The sequence below is a fragment of the Triticum aestivum genome, chromosome 5A (genome assembly GCF_018294505.1).
Source record: "Triticum aestivum cultivar Chinese Spring chromosome 5A, IWGSC CS RefSeq v2.1, whole genome shotgun sequence".
NCBI lineage: Eukaryota > Viridiplantae > Streptophyta > Magnoliopsida > Poales > Poaceae > Triticum > Triticum aestivum.
Window position 1 is genome coordinate 710,840,282 of NC_057806.1, and position 19,597 is coordinate 710,859,878.

Sequence of the window (19,597 nt, forward strand, 5' to 3'; positions counted from 1 at the left end):
GACTGTGAAGCGTCGTGCATCACAAAGGCACACACGCACACGCACACGCACACGCACACGCACACGCACACGTCTTAATAATGATAATAAAAAAAAAGAATGAAGACGTGGAATGGAACGGAAGGAAGAATGGGTTGACCGGGGCGGGGAGGGGGAGAGAGCGAGGTGTGGCTAGGCAATAGCAGGAGGTGGTCAAGGGCAGAGCAGAGACTGATGGGGCAGAAGATTAGAAGAATGGTGGTGAGGGCACTTTTATTGCACCGCACCAAACCAAGCAAGGAAGGAACGATGGATGGATGGATGGCCACGCCACGCCAGGAAGACCCATCCCATAGATTAGAGAGACCTTTTTGTGCCCAAGCCGAAAGCACCCCGCCGAATCGGCAAATTACTCCTCCCTCCCTTTGCTTGAATGCTTCCGTCCAACATTTCCTTTCCTCTCTCTCTCTCTCTCTCTCTCTCTCACCCGCTGGCGCTGCGGGCTTCTGCTTTGTTTACGCTAGCTTCTTCCACCTCCCCCTCTTCTTCGTTCCCCTCCCACACGCGACGCGCCTCCCCCCTGTACTGTAGCAGGTAGCAGCAAGGGAAGGGAGAATAGTCCCGATTGGACCACGGGGACCGCCGATTCGCCGCCCGGGGGAGCTCAACCACGCTCCGCGCACCCCAATCCGTTCATCCATGGCCGATATACTCGACCCCCCACCCCACGACACAGAGCCAGAGCCAGAGCCGCCGGGGATGGACGATTCGCACTTCCTCGGATCCATCTGCGGCATGGGCATGGGGATGGGCATGGGGATGGGGGACACCGTCCTCGCACAGCCCGCCCCTGATGCTGCTCCCCCAGCTCCGGGGGGCCCCACAACAGCCCCGCCCCAGCTCCACAAGCAGCAGCCGCAGCTTGTGCCCTCGCCGCCCAAGAAGAGGGGGCGGCCGCCCAGGAGCAGCGCCAACGCCAACGCCAACGGGGGTTTGGTCGCAACCGCAACCACAACAACCCTCACCCCCGCCGCCGCCAGGCGGGCCGAGGCAAAGGCGGCTAAGAAGCGCAAGGAGGAGGAGGAGGACGAGGTCGTCTGCTTCATCTGCTTCGACGGGGGCGACCTAGTCGTCTGCGATCGGAGGTGCCCACCCACTCCCCCCTCTGGGAATGGATGCGTCCGATTTCTAACTGTTGCCGTGTGCAGGGGGTGCCCCAAGGTCTACCATCCGGCCTGCATCAAGCGGGACGACTCCTTCTTCACCTCACGCACCAAGTGGAACTGCGGTCAGTCACCCACCCACTTCTCCTTCTTCTTCATGCTCACCTAGCCACCCTAATCAATCCTGCCCTGCCATAACATAATAATGTCAATTGCTTTTTGAGTTTTCTGTTATACTCACCGCTAACCAAATTAGTTTCCCATTTTCGGTTCCTTCTGTTCCTTCCGAGAGCAGTGTGTGTAGGGGAGGAATTATTCTGGTTCCTTCTCCCGCAGCAAGCACAACTCCACTTGCGCATCATCCCTTGCTCCTCCTTCATCCTCAGCTAGCTTAAGCTTAATCGTGCTGATGTAGACCGGACCTCGTGGCGAGATCCGATCCGTTGTTGCGGCCCGACCTTTCACGACACTCCACCTTCAGCAGTAGTAACCTCTCGCCCGCGCACGCGATGTATGCGAAATAGAAGGATTGAACCTTACGGTCCAGCACGAGAAAACCAATCTCGACGACGGCACTCACGCGCAAAACAATTTCCACGAAGAGAAATCGCAACAAAGAGATTTTCTAAAGCTTCCTCCAAAACTTAGGGATTTTTAGACAGCTTCCCCAAAACTCGATACGGATGTCTACCCTAAAAACACATCGTGTTTATTATCGAAATATAACCTCCCCTTTACAAAGGACTAGATAGGCTTTATATAATAGCCGCACCCTGACTTGGTCCAAAGACCTCACGCACGCACACCATAAGTAGCTTGGAAAGCAAGCATTTGCTACATATTTAAAAGAAAAGAACTCCTACGTATATGCTAAACCGACTTGATCTATCTAAGAAAACAAAAACTGCTAGTTCTGATGTGGCTTTTCCCCTGTCTGTGGTGGACCCCAGCCGACGTCCTTTAAGCTGAATAATTCCCAAATAAAAAGAATCCTCATGTTTATCTTTTCCTTGCGGGATAGAAAAATAAACGTAAATAATCTTCTTGTTTTAATTCTAGCGTAGTAGATAATTCTGCCAAGGAAACATTCACGATGGCTCGTGGACTCCTTCATGCCATCTTCTAATCGTGGCTTACCAAAATAATTAGGATGCTCTTTTCCTTGGTTTCCTCCACATGCACGTCTGATACGGTGGCATTTAATCTCAAACTGAACGCCCTTCTTTTCCTCATCTATGCACGTGGTCTCCAACACATCAGTTTGCATGACCATACCATTTACTAGTGCATGTTCATCTTCGTGACTTGGCCGTATGTAATCAGGTGTACATGCAGTGTATTTTTGAACATTACCGGCTTCAGGCGAAACATCAAAGACCTCAGAATTTATATTACACTGGGTCGCATCACGTGCCGTGTCATACTACTATTAATTCGCTTTGCACTTCTGGTTCTTCTGATAATAAGCAAATTAATTGCCCCTTTTTATTCCTTCTGTCTGTTGGAGTGTCGGGAGGGATCGAGCACGTTAATTGGGCACTTTGATTCTGTTTGTCGCGACCGACTAAGCTCATTAATTCCACGTTTTGGTTCCTTCTGTTGGGAGCGAGTATGTGCGCAAATTAATTGCTTGGAATTTTTTTGTCGCGACCAAGCAAATTCATTGGTGGGAATTTTTTTTGTCACGAGCAACCAAATTCATTGGAAACTGTTTGTCGCAAGTAAGCAAATTCATCAAGACAAAATAGATACACGTGTCTACTGCCTACCGTCTACTATGACTTGTCTTCAAAAGGAGCGTGCATTTTCATACTTTTTGATCTGCACCTTGAGAGGCCAAAGTTTATTTGATACCTCCCTCTGTAAACTAATATAAGAGTGTTTAGATTACTATTTCAGTGATCTAAACGCTCTTATATTAGTTTACAGTGGGAGTATTTTATAAACCAAGTGTAGAGCCCAGTTTACTTTTCCTGTACTCTTATTGTATTACCGGCACCGCCAACGAGTATACTACTAGTGATAATTGTTCATTCAAATTAATTAGCATCGAGATTTTGCAATTCAACTACTTATCAAAGGAATCTCCACCTTGCTTGGGCTGTGTTTACCTCCCAAGTCCAGCTGTTTACCTACACCCGCTGGCTGATGATGTCTCTGTTGACATTTTGTATATCAGGTTGGCACATATGCAGCAGCTGTGAAAAGGCGGGGCACTATATGTGTTATACTTGTACATTCTCTGCCTGCAAAGTATGCGTCAAACACGGCAAGTTCTTCGCTGTCAGGGGAGCCAAGGGCTTCTGTGATACATGCTTTGGGACTATATTGTTGATAGAAACGAAAGATGAAGGCGATGATACAAAGGTGATTACCCTCCATCAATCTCAAAACTCTCCATTTCATTCTGCAATATCTAAATAGTTTTGTTTCATTTCAATTTTGGGATTCGGGTCCTTTCTGCCAACTTTAAAGAGTAATTCCTCCTTTTGGGATACCGAATTCACAAAACAACTTCGGTGATCTGCCTTGTTTGTATGGCATGCTTTTGTAGGGCCTAATTGAGTTCATCCTTGCACACGTTTTCTATATATGTCTTTCCATTTCATGTTCTTGCATCTCAGCATTCCATAAAATTGTAACTCTACACCCCAAATTCTTCATTACGTTTTTCCAATTTTAATGATCATGTCACTCCAAGTGGCTGTACGGAAACATAATCGCTTGGAGATGCATAATTGAGATTGGACAAGCAGTGTTTACCCTGATTCGAAATTGGTCAATGCATAACGTAACTATCTCGAGTACCTTGTTTCCAAATGGAAATATCTTAATGAAAGCAGAAATTTGCATTGTCAAGCAAAGGCCTTCAAGTGTTGGTGCTCAATGATCTCATGTGCAGGCCTCATTACGCTTCTTAGTGAAATATAGCAGCCATGACCAAACTGCTAGTTGGTGCCCTTCCCTTTTGGGTTTCATTGATTGCTTATATTCTTCAAGCGTCTCTTCCTTTTTCATGTGTTCTTTTTTGATTGCAGGTTAGGGTTGATTTCGATGATCGATTCACCTGGGAATACCTGTTCAAGCTATATTGGTCGGATCTGAAAGGGAAGCTTTCATTAACAATGGAAGAACTAACCGGTGCAAAGAGCAGATGGAGTGCTCCTATTGCTTATGCTAGGAAAGAAAAAGATGAATCATCTGATGACTTATATGACGCTAATTATGATGATGGTGCTGGAAAACGAAGGCGTGCTAACCCTTCAAGGAAAAGGGGTAAAAAACGTCAAAACCCACAGTCTGTTTGTAGCGTTACTGTCGAAGATGTCAAAGTTGCAACTGGAAATGCTGAAAAGCTGCCCAAGAAGGAACCAAGTGACGGGGTTTCTTTGCCGCTGAATACAAAATGGGCTTCACCAGAGCTACTGGAGTTTGTGGGCCACATGAGAGATGGTGACCAATCTTTTATTTCCCAGTTTGATGTGCAGGCTCTTTTGCTTGACTATATAAAAAAGAATGACCTCCGTGATCCTCGGAGGAAAAGTCAAGTTATTTGTGATTCAAGACTTCAACGCTTGTTCAAAAAAACACATGTTGCTCATTTCGAGATGTTGAGGCTTTTGGAAATGCACTGTCCTGTTAGTGATGCTTCAACGGTAAATAATGGCAACCGTGGAGACATCAATCTTAATTCAGCTCAGATAGATGCCACTGGATATGGTGAAGTGGCAGACAAACTGTATCCTGATAGGAAGAAGCGAATGCATAGAAAGATGGAAAGAGAATCACTGTCTAATCTCAATGATTATGCAGCAATTGACATGCACAATATAAGTTTAATCTATCTACGCCGTAGCTTGATGGAAGATCTTATTGATGATCCCACGTTCTCAGACAAAGTTTCTGGTGGTTTTGTGAGGATAAAAATTACCGATGTTGGACAGAAGCAAGATATGTATCGTCTAGTGAAAGTAGTTGGTAAGATGTTCAATTCTTTTAACTTATACTACCTCCATCCGGAAAAATACTTCTACTTGTGCCCATCCGGGAATAGGCTGCACTTTAGAAAGCATGTGGTCAAACTTTTCTAACTCTTGTCTTCCCAGAAAAGCTTCTCTAACTTTGACTAGGAATGTATAAATGAATCTGGAAAAATAGCATCATTGAATGTGTCAATAGTAATATTTGTTTTGTAGTATCATAAACCAGATTTTGTTTGTTTGTGTAGGGACACATAAGGTTGCAGAAAAATACAACATCGGGAAGAAAAAGACAAATTTTGCACTTGAGATATTAAATCTGAAGAAAAAGGAGATTATCACGATGGATACAATATCAAATCAAGACTTTACACAGGTCATCTCTCTCTCTCTCTCTCATTTTTGTAATCTATATTTAAATATGAGTGGAATATCATTAGTAATTTTATGAGTTCACAAAGTGTATTGTCGCAGTTAATCTGACTGGTCTTTCTTCTAGTTTGGGTCATTGTGGATTTGATGACACAAGTTCACTATCATTCGTAGCTAGGTATATAATGGTCTTACTTTTAAGTGTTGTCAAGTGCTGAGATCTTTAGACATGGGGGAATGTTCCTGCTCTTGGCATTTGACATAGGACTTTTGTGTTACATGCATCTATTCTTGTTTCTATGTGTGAAATTCTCTCAGACTAGATGAATGTTCTGGTTCAGTGGATTATAGTTGTGCCTCTAATTGAACGGGCATTGCTCCTTTCACCTCCTTTTCTGGCTCATCGAATTATCATTTATCAATGGGTAAATATGCGCACCCATTATTTTTGGCAAGAACCTTGAGTACCTATATGTATAATTCACATATAGAACAATGTACATCAAATAAATTAGAAAGATCAAGTAAAACTGCGATTTTCAGGGGACTCTGTACTACCATTGTTTGGATGCTGTCTCTGCCACTGATTATCGATATTTATGTGTAGGAGGAATGCAAACGCTTGAGGCAGAGCATGAAGTATGGTCTAATCGACCGACTAAAAGTGGTACTGCATATCATATTAACATCTGATGATCTAACTGACTTTAAGGTCTATGAAGTAAGTGTAGGTCTGATATGTTGTTTGTTGTTTTTTCAATTTAGGGAGATATTCAAGATAAAGCGACGATCTTCCAATCTGTAAGAGTGAATGATGTAAGAACAATCCTACCGAAGGAAAATCATATGTACAAGTCTCTTGATTAGCATTCTTTTTTTTTTCCAAAAGATTCTGATGTGTATTACTTCTTGAATTTTTTCTAGTGGTTGGAAAACGAAAAGCAGAGGTTAGGCTATCTTCGAGACCGTGCAAGCGAAACAGGACGCAAAAAGGAATATCCTTTTGAGCCTCGATCTTGGCTACAAATTTCTGCTTCCGCATCATTTACCTTTTTCTTGTGCACATGTTCTTTGTTGACTCGTGGTGATCTGGACTGTCTTTAGACTGAAAGTGTTATTTCTTTTAATTCTCGGACCATTTATTTTCAAACATGCCGTAAAAAGATCATAATATGTTAAATAAGTTTATATTGTGACTTGCTGATTTGTACATGCATGGATAATCATTTACTCAATGGATATTGTTCATGGCTTTGTTAGGGGGCCTTTTTTTTCTTTTTCTTTCACGGCTTTGTTGTAGTCATCTTATGTTTTTTCTAGAAATAAGGTATAGGGGTCTCAAGTTATGTTCGCTCACCCTGTTTGTACTCAAACTCCATGATAATCTAAAGTAACTCTATTTTGTCTATTTGGTGGCCCTTAACTGTATCATACACTTAGAGAGTGTGTGGAAAAGCTGCAGCTTCTCAACAATTCCGAGGAAAGAGCGCGCAGAATAAATGAAGTTCTAGAAGTGCATATTGATTCCCATATGAATCCTGATTATGAATCTTCTGAAGAAATGGATGATAAAAGAGCTGGTATTTATCTGCTTGAAATATTGGTTCTATATTTACTTGATTAATAAAGTATTAGAATGCAGTTAGTCATCTGGCATCCAATTGATAGGGATTTGCTCCTTAAATTCATGTGGTATGCCACAGTAGCTATCTATGGATGTTGCAATATTTTATTCTGTTTTTGCATTCGAGCCTTTTCTTACTGCAATATTTCATATAATATATCTGGAAAATTTCTTTCAGTTGATCTAATGCAACATTTAAATTGAACTGGCGCAACTGTCCCAATGCATCTGATTTTTGCATTAATCTAGTTTCATGTTTGATAACATTGCTTCTTGGTTATATGCAGTTGAACAGAGTGGAAGTGGCAAAAGATCAAATGGGTTATTCTCACCAATCAAAGTGCAAAATTATGCGAAAATAATGTCTGATGCTATCCGTAATCCCAAAAACCTATCAAAACAAAGTACAATACCGAAATTGGGAGCTGGAAGAAGCTCTAAGAATTCCCATTCAACAACCGGTACGGATATTCCAAAATCTGGCACCAACGTAAGCAGCAAGATGTGTGAAGCTGCACCCGTTTCATCTCCTGGAGTAACACCATCTACTGAGTTGGAGCCAGAGAAAGTCTGGCACTACAAGGATCCATCTGGAAATGTTCAGGGCCCATTTACTCTTTTGCAGCTATCTAAATGGACAGCTTACTTCCCACGTGATCTGAGAGTATGGCTCATTTTTGAGAGTGAAGAGAGATCATTGTTGCTGACAGAAGTGCTTTCAAAACAACCAAAAGATTTCGGTCAGGTTCCATCAGTTAGAAGTAGTAAAACAAAATTGGCAGGGTCTGGACAACACAGGAACAGCTCAAATGTGGATTTGAACAGCACTCCGTCCCCAGCTGGTTATAGTAGGTTTAATTCTTCTGAAACGACAGTTCAGTCTACTAAGTATTCTGTTCCAGAAAGGGTGAGTCCGCTGCACTCTTCAGATGAATTGCAACATGGTGGAGTACAGGGAAGACACTCTGCTGAATGTAACAACGGCCACAACCGGGGTGATCGGTGGAGTCCAAGCACGACGCAGACAAGTTGTAGTGGGCAGAATAATGTAGAATCTCATCGTAATCAGCATGCCTCACGGTCACAGGCTCAGCATAAAAGTAGTTTGCAAGCAGGTTGTGTAAAGGATTTGGATTCGAGGCAGGATTATTCGCACACTGTACCTACTCAACTAACCAGGAGAGATGTCCCCAGTCCTGCACTTGCTTTGAGTCCATCCGAGTCCAGAACCGCTTCAAGCCAACACGAAAGCTCTTGCTTGAGTTCAACCAATCCGGGCCTGCATGATGAACTTCATTCTTCTATTACTTCTGAAAAGACTAAGAGCTGTGCTCCTGCAACTTCTGTTGAAGACAGAGGATCTAGTTCACCGTCTGCCATGCTGGCCCACTCAGAAAGAGTTCCAGTCTGCAGTCAACAGTCGGTTCCTTCCGCGGCCATTCCTGAAATATGCAAGGTGGGGGAGGAGATGAAGAATGAGGAAAAAACACGCGAAACTGATGCATCAAATGTTTCAGTTAATCAGTCTCCTCAGTCCAAGATGTTCCCTGATTCTTCTCCTGACAACCAAGATATTGAACGTGAATACCTTAATCCAGTGCAGAAATCCGAGAGTAAGAAGGCTGATGTGGCACACTCAGAAAAAGTTCCAGTCTGCAGTCCACAGTCAGTTCCTGCCGCATCCATTCCTGAAATATGTAAGGCCGGGGAGATCAAGAATGAGGAGAAAACACGTGAAGCTGACGCATCAAATGTTTCAGTCAATCAGTCTCCTCAGTCCAAGATGTTCCCTGATTCTTCTCCTGATAACCAAGATATTGAGCATGAACGCTCTAATCCAACGCAGAAATCTGAGAGTAAGAAGGCTGATGTGGCCCAGTCAGGGTCAAAATCAGCAATACCTGAAACTTTGGATACTAAGATACCTGACCACTCTCCAGCTTCTTTTGTTTCGCCGAAATTTGATCTCCCAACTGGGGAAGTAGGTGCCACAGATTCAGTACCTAACCTGGAGAAAACAGATGTAAGTGGTGAAGATTTAAATTCTAAAAAGGAGTGTTACAGTGAGACTAGCCTTGCCATAAAGGAGAAAGTGATAGCTGATCCTGCTCCTATTGCTAAGTCAATAGACGCGTCTGATGTTCCGGAATCAGCATGTGATGTTCCAACTGGGGAAATACGAGGTGTGGATAACGTGGAGAAAACAGTTTTGAGTGGTGATGATTCAAATACTCGAAAAGAATGCTGCAGCAAGAAGACTACTCTTGTCACAAGGGAGAAATCAGTAGCTGATCCTGCTTGTGCAGAGTTGATCAACACGCCCGATGTTCCGGAATCAGTATCTAATTTGGAGAAGAGAGATTCCAAGGGTCAAGATTATTCAGATATTCAAAAGGAATTGTACAATGAGTCTATTCTTGTCACGAGCAAGAAACTGTTAACTGATTCTGCTTGTGCCGAGTCGACTGACGGGGCTGCTGTTCTGGAAAGAGACTTAATGGGTGCTGGTTCAAATAGCCAAAAAGAGCTGTACAGCAAGTCTACTCTTGTCACAAGTGAGAAAATGGTGGTTGAACCTGCCTCTTGTGCTGAGTCAGTAGGCGTGCCTAATATTTTGGGCTCAGCATCTAACCTGGAGAGAAGAGATCTAAACGATGAAGATCCAATTGTTCAAAAAGAACTGTTCAGCGAGTCTATGCTTGTCACAGGTGATAAAATGGTGGTTAAACCTGTCTCTCGCGCCGAGTCAGTAGATGTGTCTACTGTTTTGGAATCAGTATCTAACATGGAGGGAAGAGATTTAAACGTTGAAGATTCAATTGTTCGAAAAGAGCTGTTCACGGAGTCTACTCTGGTCACAAGTGATAAAATGGTGGTTGATCCTGCCTCTTGTGCTGATGTCTCTGATGTCCTGGAATCAGTATTTAACCTCGAGAAAACAGGTTTGGAAGGTGAACATTCAAATATTCAGAAGGAATTGTATGAGGAGTCTGCTCTGGTCACAAGGGAGAACATGGTGACTGATCCTGCCTCAGTACATGTGTCCGATGTCCTGGAACCAGTATTTGACTTGGAGAAGACATATTTGGGAGGTGAAGGTTCAGATATTCAAAAAGAATTGCATGAAGGGTCTACTCTTGTTACAAGAGAGTACATGGCGGTTGATCCCGTCCCTTGTGCCGAGTCGACAGATGTGTCTTTAACAGAACAAAATCGTGGAACTTTGTGCATGGATGCGCTAGCAGCAATAGAGCAATTCATGACCGCTTCACCGGAGGAAGAGCCACAATGCTCTAGCCCCATTGCGTTATCCCCATGGGGTGAATCTGGTTACTATCAAGGCGACGCTGTTGATTCTGGACTATGGGGTGTCCAAGATGACACAATCAATGAAATGTGGTCATTGCTGTCACCGATGCCTACTCCGCAAAATTTATCTGGTTAGTCAGTTTGTCGATGTTTAGCATGCTTCCATCTATTCTATATTGTTTAATTTAACCATCCATTTTCTCTCCTTTGCAGGGGTTAAATCCGAGGCGGAAGGTGGTGCCCATGTTGTCAACGCGGCAACTGTTGCTCAAGGAGAGTACGACTTTTTCCAAAGAGATCCAACACCAGGGGTGCATTGGGGACTGACTGAGCAGGTACTCCCTCTGATCCATGTTACTTGTCTTAGATTTGACACGTTTTAGTATTAGATACATCCGTGTCTATACAAATATGGATCGGAGGAAGTATGTTATATTGCAACATCTGACCAGCATTTTGCTTCCTACACGATATTCCGTATGGCATTAAAGTTTTCCGTGCTACTTCAGGTGAAACCAAAAGCAACTGCTGCATCAGCATCACCGATAGATGTGAATGTGAGCACAGGAGCATTTGGCTGGCAACCATCAGCCAGTGAGAGATCGAATGCTGCATCAGCATCACCGATAGATGTGAATGTGAGCACAGGAGCATTTGGCTGGCAACCATCAGCTGACGAGAGATCAAACGCGGGAGCCGCATGGAGCACTGGCTACAATCCAAACATGTACTCAAGCTATGGAGCAGCAGCAGGAGCAGCACCCTCTGTTAGAACCTCTCAGCAAGCAGCAGCAGCACCCTCTGTTAGAAGCTCTCAGCAAGCACCAGTGAAGCAGGAATACACCGAGTTGGACGCTGCTAATTTCAGAGGGGCCCTAAGGAATTTCGGAGCGTCCTTTGGGAACAACACCAAGAGCTGGAACGCGCCCGCTGGCAATGCCAACCGAGGCAGCCAGCGCCGCGACAGGTACTCTGAGATAAGCGAGTCTTGGCTCCTTAGCTCGAATAACAACCCTAGGAGTAGGACAGATGGATTTAGCGGTGGCGGAACATCACAGACGCCCCCGAGGGGGCATCGGTAGAGAGAGGGCGGTATGTAAATTCCACGAGAGCGGGTACCGCAGCTACCTGCACATGTCACGTCGTTTCTACAAGAGTAGAGAAATGCAAGTTTTTGAGATTCTTTGGGTCATATGTTTCCACTTTTGTATAGACTAATGAATGAATGAATCACGATGGTAGTCGAGCGTAGGAGGGATCTCCATTCAAGTGTAGTAGTAAGAGTAAGAGTACTGAGTATATATATGTATGTCTAGCATAGGAAGATGACAGAGTGTTTCCCCAAGTAGATTTGTTTTGTCTGTTGGGGGTGCATGGCAATATTCCACTGGAACTGCATGTGTACCAAAAACTATTTTCTTTCTTTCTTTCTTTCTTTCATCTTGGCAGAGATTGGTTTTCTTCTGATGCTGGTGCTGGTGGCACAATTTAGGGAGGTTCTGCTATTCAAAGGAGTTGGTTGGTTGGTTGATGATTGTTAATATTGATTTCATTGTCGATGCTGTGCATAGTAATGCGGGTGGCGCGTCGCTGTTGTTATAGATGTTGTATTTGTAGTTGGATAACGGATCTAGTTGAGAGCAATATCTCATGTAATGCAAGAGACAAAAGCTCATTATGTTTCTATGTACAGGGTGTGCACACTTGATTTTCGTCGAACCCTGCAGTGTAGTAATTTGTATCCTTTTCTAGGCAACTGTTACACCTGCTACTTGCTAACTGCCGCTGTTAGTGGGACGAAGACAGGATAGTAGGTGTTTAGTTCCAGGTGCTTCAGGATCAGCTGCGCCGCCGACAGGTACGAAGAATGCCCATCCACAAGCTCGGTAACATCAACCTGTAAACAAATGTTCAAAAGTTATGCATACTACATATACAAGGCTAACGGAACTCGAGTAGATGCGATCCGCATGCTTACGTTTTCGACGCCAGGGATATCGACGGCCTGTATCCCAGCCAATCCTTGCGTGAGCAGGCTGCATATGAGTGAACTAGTAAGTCGAAGAAAAGATGGTGACCCTAAACTGTTCTTCTGTCGACGACCATTGAATATGAAACATCATCTCGGCTCCGCAACCCTTGTTTACCTTGCACGGAAGGTGACGCCCAGAATCCAGTCATCTTTCGAGTACACGTTCACAAACCTTGCAGCAACCATCTGCAGCAATGTCAATATGAAAATTGTGGCAACTTTTAAGATGCCTCAGTATGACACACATGCAAACTGCATGTCACAAATGTTTCTGATCGCATAAAACATGGTACCTTCCTAGCGGGTTCCCATTTCTCGCCTTTGACTGAAACAGGTGCACCTAGGAGCACGACCCTCTCGACGAGTCCCTCTGCTTCCATCAAAACAAGTGAGCGAAACTGCAGCTAAGTATATAGTAGATGTGAGGCACAGATTGTACCATTGTCGCTTGACAAAGCAAGCTCCTGTAAACACTTGAATATGACACGAGCCCCTAGTGAAAACCCAACGAGGGTAACAGGCCTGGGATGATTTTTGGTATCAGATATGGGGAAAAAACTGAGAAACTAACTGCACCAAATAGAATGAGTTGCAGGTGGAATTACCTGTTCCCTTGGGACCCCTTCATAAGTACTTCAGCAAGCATTTTCCCTGCCTTGTCTGATCTGAAATATTGCAATTTATTACTAGTTAAGTAAACAGATCGCTATGATGAGTAAAAAGGCAGCAATCTATGTTGAGTGTGTATGATAGCATGTTATAACATCACAATCTTACTGTTTAAGTACACAAAGAAGCTCTAAAAATCAATTATTTTTTTGGTAAAATTGGTGGGCATTGCAAGCGGTCACAGCTACTGGAATTTGCAGGTACCTGTCGATAGCAACGGACCATTTACTATCGATAAAATCCGTAGCTGCAAGCAGAGTAGCAGGCCATGCAAATGCTGCCAGAAAGCCACTTAGGACTGTTCTCATCGCGCCTTGCTTCATCAGTTCCAAAGCAAGTCCTGCATCAATAGCAATGCAGGTTAATTAAAGGTGTTTACAATTACACAAGCTAGATGTACAAATCTACAAACATTACTTGATGTCAGCCAATCTTGTATTGCTGTACTCACAGCAATTATATGCTTAGACTCCCACTGAAGAATATACCTGCCAGTTATTAGTCAACAGTAATTGTATAAGAATATTGTACTGCTATACCATTAGCTTTAAACACGTGGATGAAGTACAGAAATAATGATCTGAAAAAAGAGCAAGTCAAAAATCATTCTAGACCTTTCTAGGTTATCCTTCCATCCTTCCCAAGGTCTAATGTAGTCCTCCTCATCAAAAGCAAATCCAGAAACCAAGATGCCAACCGCAAGACGCTGAAAGGATGAATGACATTTACAGAGGCCAAATCAGTTCGATTACTATACAGATGAATGGCATTCTAGTGACATGGAATTTGGTGTAACATCCGAGAGAGTTAAAGAACTCACACCCTGATTATGGTTCTCACCAATCGGTTTGAACTCAAATTCTTTTACACTTCCAATCCTTCTGGCCATTTTGGTGCCCGTCAAGCCAGCTCCAGCAGCTAATTTACAAAGATCATTCCAAGGACATAAGTAACCAAGTAGAATATTTCTGCACTACTACATGATTATTCTCGTTGATCCATTCCATCTCCCTTTTGGGAGTTTATGAATTGCATCATCTCCTGGCAATCCATCTAATTATCTTAATTGTAAAATGTGCCGACACAAATGAGGTGTGAAATATAACTCCCATAAACAGGAAACAAAATTTTACGCGGCATAGCATGATGGCAGTATAGGATGAAGAAACAAAAGCTCAAAATGACATCACCCAAATGATTTAGAAAGGACATTCAGACATACCCCCAAATGATGCAGCCACGGCCACAGAGCCAGCAACAGATCCCGCAGCAGTAGCCATAGCAGCAAATCCACTAGCTCCGATAACAGGTATAATTGTTCCTAGCGTTGGAGCAAGAGCACCAAATCCTGCAGCAATTGCTGGAGCAGCTAAACCTGTCATGTAGAAGAAGAGAATATGAACCACCCAAGATATTTTTAGCATCTCAACAGAATTTCCAAAAAATATCTCCTACCCCCAGTAATAGCCAGTAATGCTCCTCCGGTCAATGCAGCTGCACCGATGATTCCTCCACGCTTCCATTTCGCCCATTTGCTTTTGGGTGTTGCGTTCTCTCCTGACTGTTCTTGTTCTTTTGCTGCTGCCATAGCAGAGCATGCGACCATAACCTCGATGGCTTCCTACAGTAGCAGAATGGGTGATCACAAATTATGTAACAACAGCCTGAATACACATTCATATGTTTTGGGTTCCTTTTTGTTTGATGATATCAGAATGCAGTTTCGTAACATCTTATAACATAATTATCACTGCTGAATTGAAGAAGGATGTATTATTGTACAAACCATTTTGACCCACTTCACATCAAGCCAAGTTGCCAGCAACCGAAGGGCGACCCGATGCCGGGCGTCGTAGCCCTTCCTGAAGTGAGAGGACTTCCTGTCGTCTTCCTCTTGCGATACGGGCTTATCAGCCACACAGGCAGAGAGGAGCGTAAACAGCAGCGTCATCTTCCGGTGATGGGTAGCAGGCACATCATCCAGGGACAAGTTATCGATTCCCAGCAAGTCCTCAGCGGGGAAGCCTTTCTCTGAGGATTCAGCCATGCCAGAACTAGTAGAAGCCTTTCTCTGAGGATCACCCTCTTTGGTTGTTTCATCCTTTGCAGTGTCACTGCTCAAGCTCATCACCATGGCATCAACTCCTTTGGCCAAGGCGTGTTCCTGGTCCTGGCTATCCGAAGAGCTCTCGCCGTCTTGTTGGAAGATCATCCTCAGAAACTACAAAATGGAAAATGGAAGTGGAATCAGACGAAGTGAACCACACTTTGAAACAAAACGAAAATAGCTATGTGTATTGAGTGGTTAGTCCCAATTGGACAGTAGAATCCCCAAATGTGCTCTGCACCTCACTGTCTGAAACGAAATGTAAACCCAACTAGGGCGAGTGAGGACACACGAGCGAGGCCAAGGGTCGTACCGCGCCGATGTGGTGCTTGGCCTCCGGCGACGCCGCCGTCTCCTCCAGCCCCGGCCACGCCGCCGGGTCGATCTCCAGGAACCTGAGAGGACGGCGATCCCCAACCCAAAGTGGTAAGTGAAACTGAAACGAAGCGTTTGTGCCAGAATTGGTAACCGCTGAGTCAAATGTGGGGGGCGGACCGGACCTGAAGACGGGGCGGAGGAGGCCGCGGGAGTCGTGCGTCCAGAGCGCCTTGGCGGCGGCTTCGGCGTCCTCCCCGCTGCCGCCGGTGGAGCTGCTGCTGCCGCTGCCGCTGCCGCCGCTGGCGCTGCTGACGCGCTCCTCCTCGTCCGCGGCGGCGGTGGCGGGGGAGGAGCCGAGGAGGACGGACTGGTGGATCTGCGCCTGGCGGAGCGCGAGCGCCAGCAGCGCCCCCGCGGCGTAGCGCTGCGTCGGCGTCAGCAGCGCCGCCGCCATGGCTGGTGGTGCGAGGTCCGGGCTGGACGGCGCGGGCGGCGTGCGCGCAGAGCCCGAAGTCGGCAGCTTCGAGGGAGGGAGAGAGGCGACGTGGACCTGGTTGGGCCGGACGGGACGCGTGGCCGGGGCCGGCCGGCGCCGGTGGTTTTTATACCTTGTGCCGGTCAAAACTTTGGGTTTGCTCACTTCTTCTTTTACTACTAGTAGTACTGTTACTTTAACTTCACATGAAATCTATTTTGAAATATGTTGATTCTGGCAAAATTTGAGGGGAACAAACTGTGCTTTTTCCGATCTGCTAATCCCCATTTGTCTGGAAGCAAATTTGGACCAGTCGATTTCGAAGAGGATAGGAGAGTAGGACTAACATTCGAGCTGGCGCCGGCCGCGACATCATAGGTGGAGACGAGACAGAGGTGACGGTAGCCCCGGTAGGCTGGAGGGTGGAGCGTGTGATCGGAAGTTTCAGAAGGGATCACACACCGGGGTTTACCTAGGTTCGGCCTCCTCATGATTGAGGTAATACCCTACGCCTCCTTGTGGTTTGATTGATTGCGGGGAAAAAAATACTTCACGTTAGGGGGTTACAATATTTGTAAGAACTATCAAGATGATGACTAGATGTCAGATGATCTCGATCTACCTGCTAGCCTCAACTTAGGGTTACACGTCCTGCAAAGTGGCTTGGAGTCTCAACCTGCAGAGAGCCTTGGATTTGTATGCCAAGGTAAGCTTCTTATGGAAGGATACGCGCCCAGAGGCCCTTGGATGGAGACACCTAGGCTTATTGGGCCCTAAGGTGTAAAGTTCTTTTTCTAGTTTTCTTGTTGGTTCTACTGGGACCTACGAACGTGTTATTCTTGTTTTCCCTACTTTTTTTGCCGTCTAAGGGTGTAAATTTTCCTTACATTAGGAAGTCTAAAATCTTATAAAAATTCATAATTTTCAAATTTAAAGTTTCAGAAATGCAAAACCCGCCGAATACTCAGAATTTCTTTTCGAAACTTAGACTAAGCATCAGATAGGTACAAAGAAAGCATAGGTTGAACAAATCGATTGAAATCACTATTAGATTGAAAACCAATAAGATTAATAATAAATGTATTAAAAAGGATGCAACCAATGTATTTTTGTTCTTCAATTTTGAATCTTGAAGACTTGAACGGCCAAATAAACTGGTACTATTTATTTGCCCAATATGACAAGACCAGTTTATTACTTCAGTTTTGAAGGATGTTACAACCATTTTTTCTCCTAACCATACCCATCCCGTGCCAAGAAAGGAGGCAACCACGAGATAGGCAGAAAGCTTGGGAGCCGACAAACAACAAGAGGACAACCATCATGGCGCAAGCAACCATGTCCCTAGAGCCAAGAAGGTGCGCTTTCACGAACGTCCTGACCCTCACCTTCCAGCAGGCCCCATGGTACCGATTAAGCTCATCGATCACTCTTTCCAGAGCCGGCACCCTCGTCAGCCTCACCGACCGGGTCATCCCGTTCCACAGCTCGGCCACTTCCTGGTCACTCTTGAGGTGGTTCAGTATGATCCCGTGCTCCCTCAGCAGCCGGGCATCCTCGTCGGTGTCGATGATCCCGTTCATGAGCTCGACGTACCGCGCGAAGACCAGTGCCCTAGAGCCGACAGACGCCTCGTAGGCCACCAGGTTCCGCAGGACGACTTCAGTGGTCATGTCGATGCTGATCGCGCAAAATTCGATCGTGGAGATGCCACCGGTTGTTGGGGTGAATGTGACACCGACATAGGCGAGTTCGGAGATAGAAGGCACCGCGATCTCCTCCAACAGAGGTGATATGTTTCTGTTCTAAACATCGGATGCACCCTTGGGTTCACGGGCGCCTCGTTGAGTAGCTAGCTGCTCGATGGGTTGCCTGACCATTGACAGGCATGGAAGAGCGGCTAGGAACTTTAGAAACATCCTCACCATGAAATCTGTCACCAACGACGCCAACTTCAAGCCACGCTTCACGAGCAATTCCGTTATTGAACTCATAGTCGATCTCTGCGGGTGGTCACACAACCCATCTCCGGCTTCTTCCGTTGCACCATCCGACTCTTCCACACAACCACATGGCAACATGTTAGAGTATAGGAAATCTAGCAAGTGGGCGTGTCGTGTGGCGTCGGTGCATGGAGAGCTTATCCCCTTGAGCAAGCAGACCTCCTGAAAGAACCCTGACAAAATGGAGCTCAGATTAGGCCGTGGCACGCCATGGCCTGACGAGCACCACATCTCGACTACTTTTACGACAAGAAACATTGGAATCTGGTTCTCCAGCATCACGATGTCACGTAGCAGCATGCTGTGTACAGATGTTCTATGAGATGGGTCAACCAGATGCGACATCCTCGAGGGCATCCTTTGTGTTGTCCTCCGGTTTTTGGTCTCGCAGAAAGTCTGCAGGAACTCGAGAAGAAATGACACGTCGATCGCCATCATCCATGCCAGTGTCTCGTTGGTGAGATTGAGTTGCCTGCAAGAACTAAACACAAGGTAATTAGTAAAGATCAAGATTTCCTTCGGTTATGCAAGTAGGATATATTTATTATTCTGCACTTAAACCTGTGATAGTGAGAACGAATCCGGTGCTCGAATGTGGCAAAGACGTCCACAAGTTGTTGCAAGTTCTTACTTGGCAGGTGGCTTTGGGCTCTCTTGGCTGCAGAGAGCTTGTACATCTCCATGTCACAGTCCTTCACGACAATGGTGGTAAGGGCCCAAGGCCACCAGCTGAGGCACATACGCTTCCGGCTTAGTGCACAACAGGGGCTTGAGGACATCGAATGTGGAGACGGGCTGCTCATCGCCTAGCTCGATCTCCTCTTCAAGGATTCGACGAATCCGGATGATCCATTGTGTTTCATCAAATGGGAGGTCTGAGCATGTCACCATTTGGCCTGTGATAGATGTGGGTTTTACAGGTCATTTTATTTGAGAGCATGCATGCGGGCATTATGAGAGGAGGGCCAGAGTAAGAAGTGATCTAAAATGGTCATCGGTTAGATTGAAAAGCGTACTACTCCTACTTATGAAGCTTATATTTATTAGCATCAACGTAGTAACCGAAGCGTTTTGGAAGGCAAAAGAAACTGAATCAAGATACTAGACGATTACAAAAGAGGCCAATAGTAGTAGAGTAGACTGGGAAAACCTACGGAAGGAAATAGAATTACCACTTGTGTTTTTCATAACTGACGTCCTAAATCTTGCTACCACACTTTTCTTAACTTTGACTAAAGGAAACACAAATTAATTCAAATTTACAAGGTGAAGACAACATGGCAATAACGATTTTTTTACTTGAAACCTTTGAAGCAGTATACCTTTTCAACCAAAACCAAAAAAATGTGTCGGGAGCAAAGTATTCCTGTAAATGGTTCTTCCTCGTAAATGAAAATGCATGCGATCAATTGATTTCTCACGATTTTCAATATGGCTAGACCTAGACGGTTCACTGCTGAGCAAAGTTTCGGTTTTAATGGCCCAGGCTGAGATGGCCGAATTTCGGTCAGTTCAAACATTTCGGCAAAATCACAGAAAAACTGCAAAACCAAATTTTTTTTAACA

General features: G+C 45.1%; 1 protein-coding gene and 1 pseudogene across 1 annotated transcript; one reads left to right on the forward strand and one right to left on the reverse strand.

Moving 5' to 3' along the window:
- The first annotated feature begins 481 nt into the window (after window positions 1-481).
- Window positions 482-11,877, forward strand: LOC123106203 (zinc finger CCCH domain-containing protein 44-like; annotated as a pseudogene).
- A 184-nt stretch (window positions 11,878-12,061) lies between these two features.
- LOC123106204 (transmembrane and coiled-coil domain-containing protein 4) lies at window positions 12,062-16,168 on the reverse strand. Its single transcript, XM_044528426.1, has 15 exons — window positions 15,736-16,168; window positions 15,549-15,630; window positions 14,915-15,349; window positions 14,584-14,749; window positions 14,351-14,503; window positions 13,949-14,046; window positions 13,743-13,834; window positions 13,546-13,616; window positions 13,333-13,468; window positions 13,065-13,124; window positions 12,899-12,981; window positions 12,753-12,829; window positions 12,575-12,645; window positions 12,406-12,463; window positions 12,062-12,324 (listed from the first exon to the last, which is right to left on the reverse strand). Exons 1-15 carry the CDS (start codon window positions 16,005-16,007, stop codon window positions 12,196-12,198), a joined length of 1,983 nt encoding a protein of 660 aa, XP_044384361.1. The 5' UTR covers window positions 16,008-16,168; the 3' UTR covers window positions 12,062-12,195.
- Window positions 16,169-19,597: the final 3,429 nt, after the last annotated feature.

Excerpts from the sequence above, each read along its gene's own strand:
- LOC123106204 (XM_044528426.1), bottom strand. The coding sequence starts at position 16,007 with ATGGCGGCGGCGCTGCTGACGCCGACGCAGCGCTACGCCGCGGGGGCG. Across the intron at positions 12,646-12,752 it reads AATGGGAACCCGCTAGGAAG|ATGGTTGCTGCAAGGTTTGT; the intron begins GTACCATGTTTT and ends ACATTGCTGCAG. Across the intron at positions 12,325-12,405 it reads ATATCCCTGGCGTCGAAAAC|GTTGATGTTACCGAGCTTGT; the intron begins GTAAGCATGCGG and ends ATTTGTTTACAG.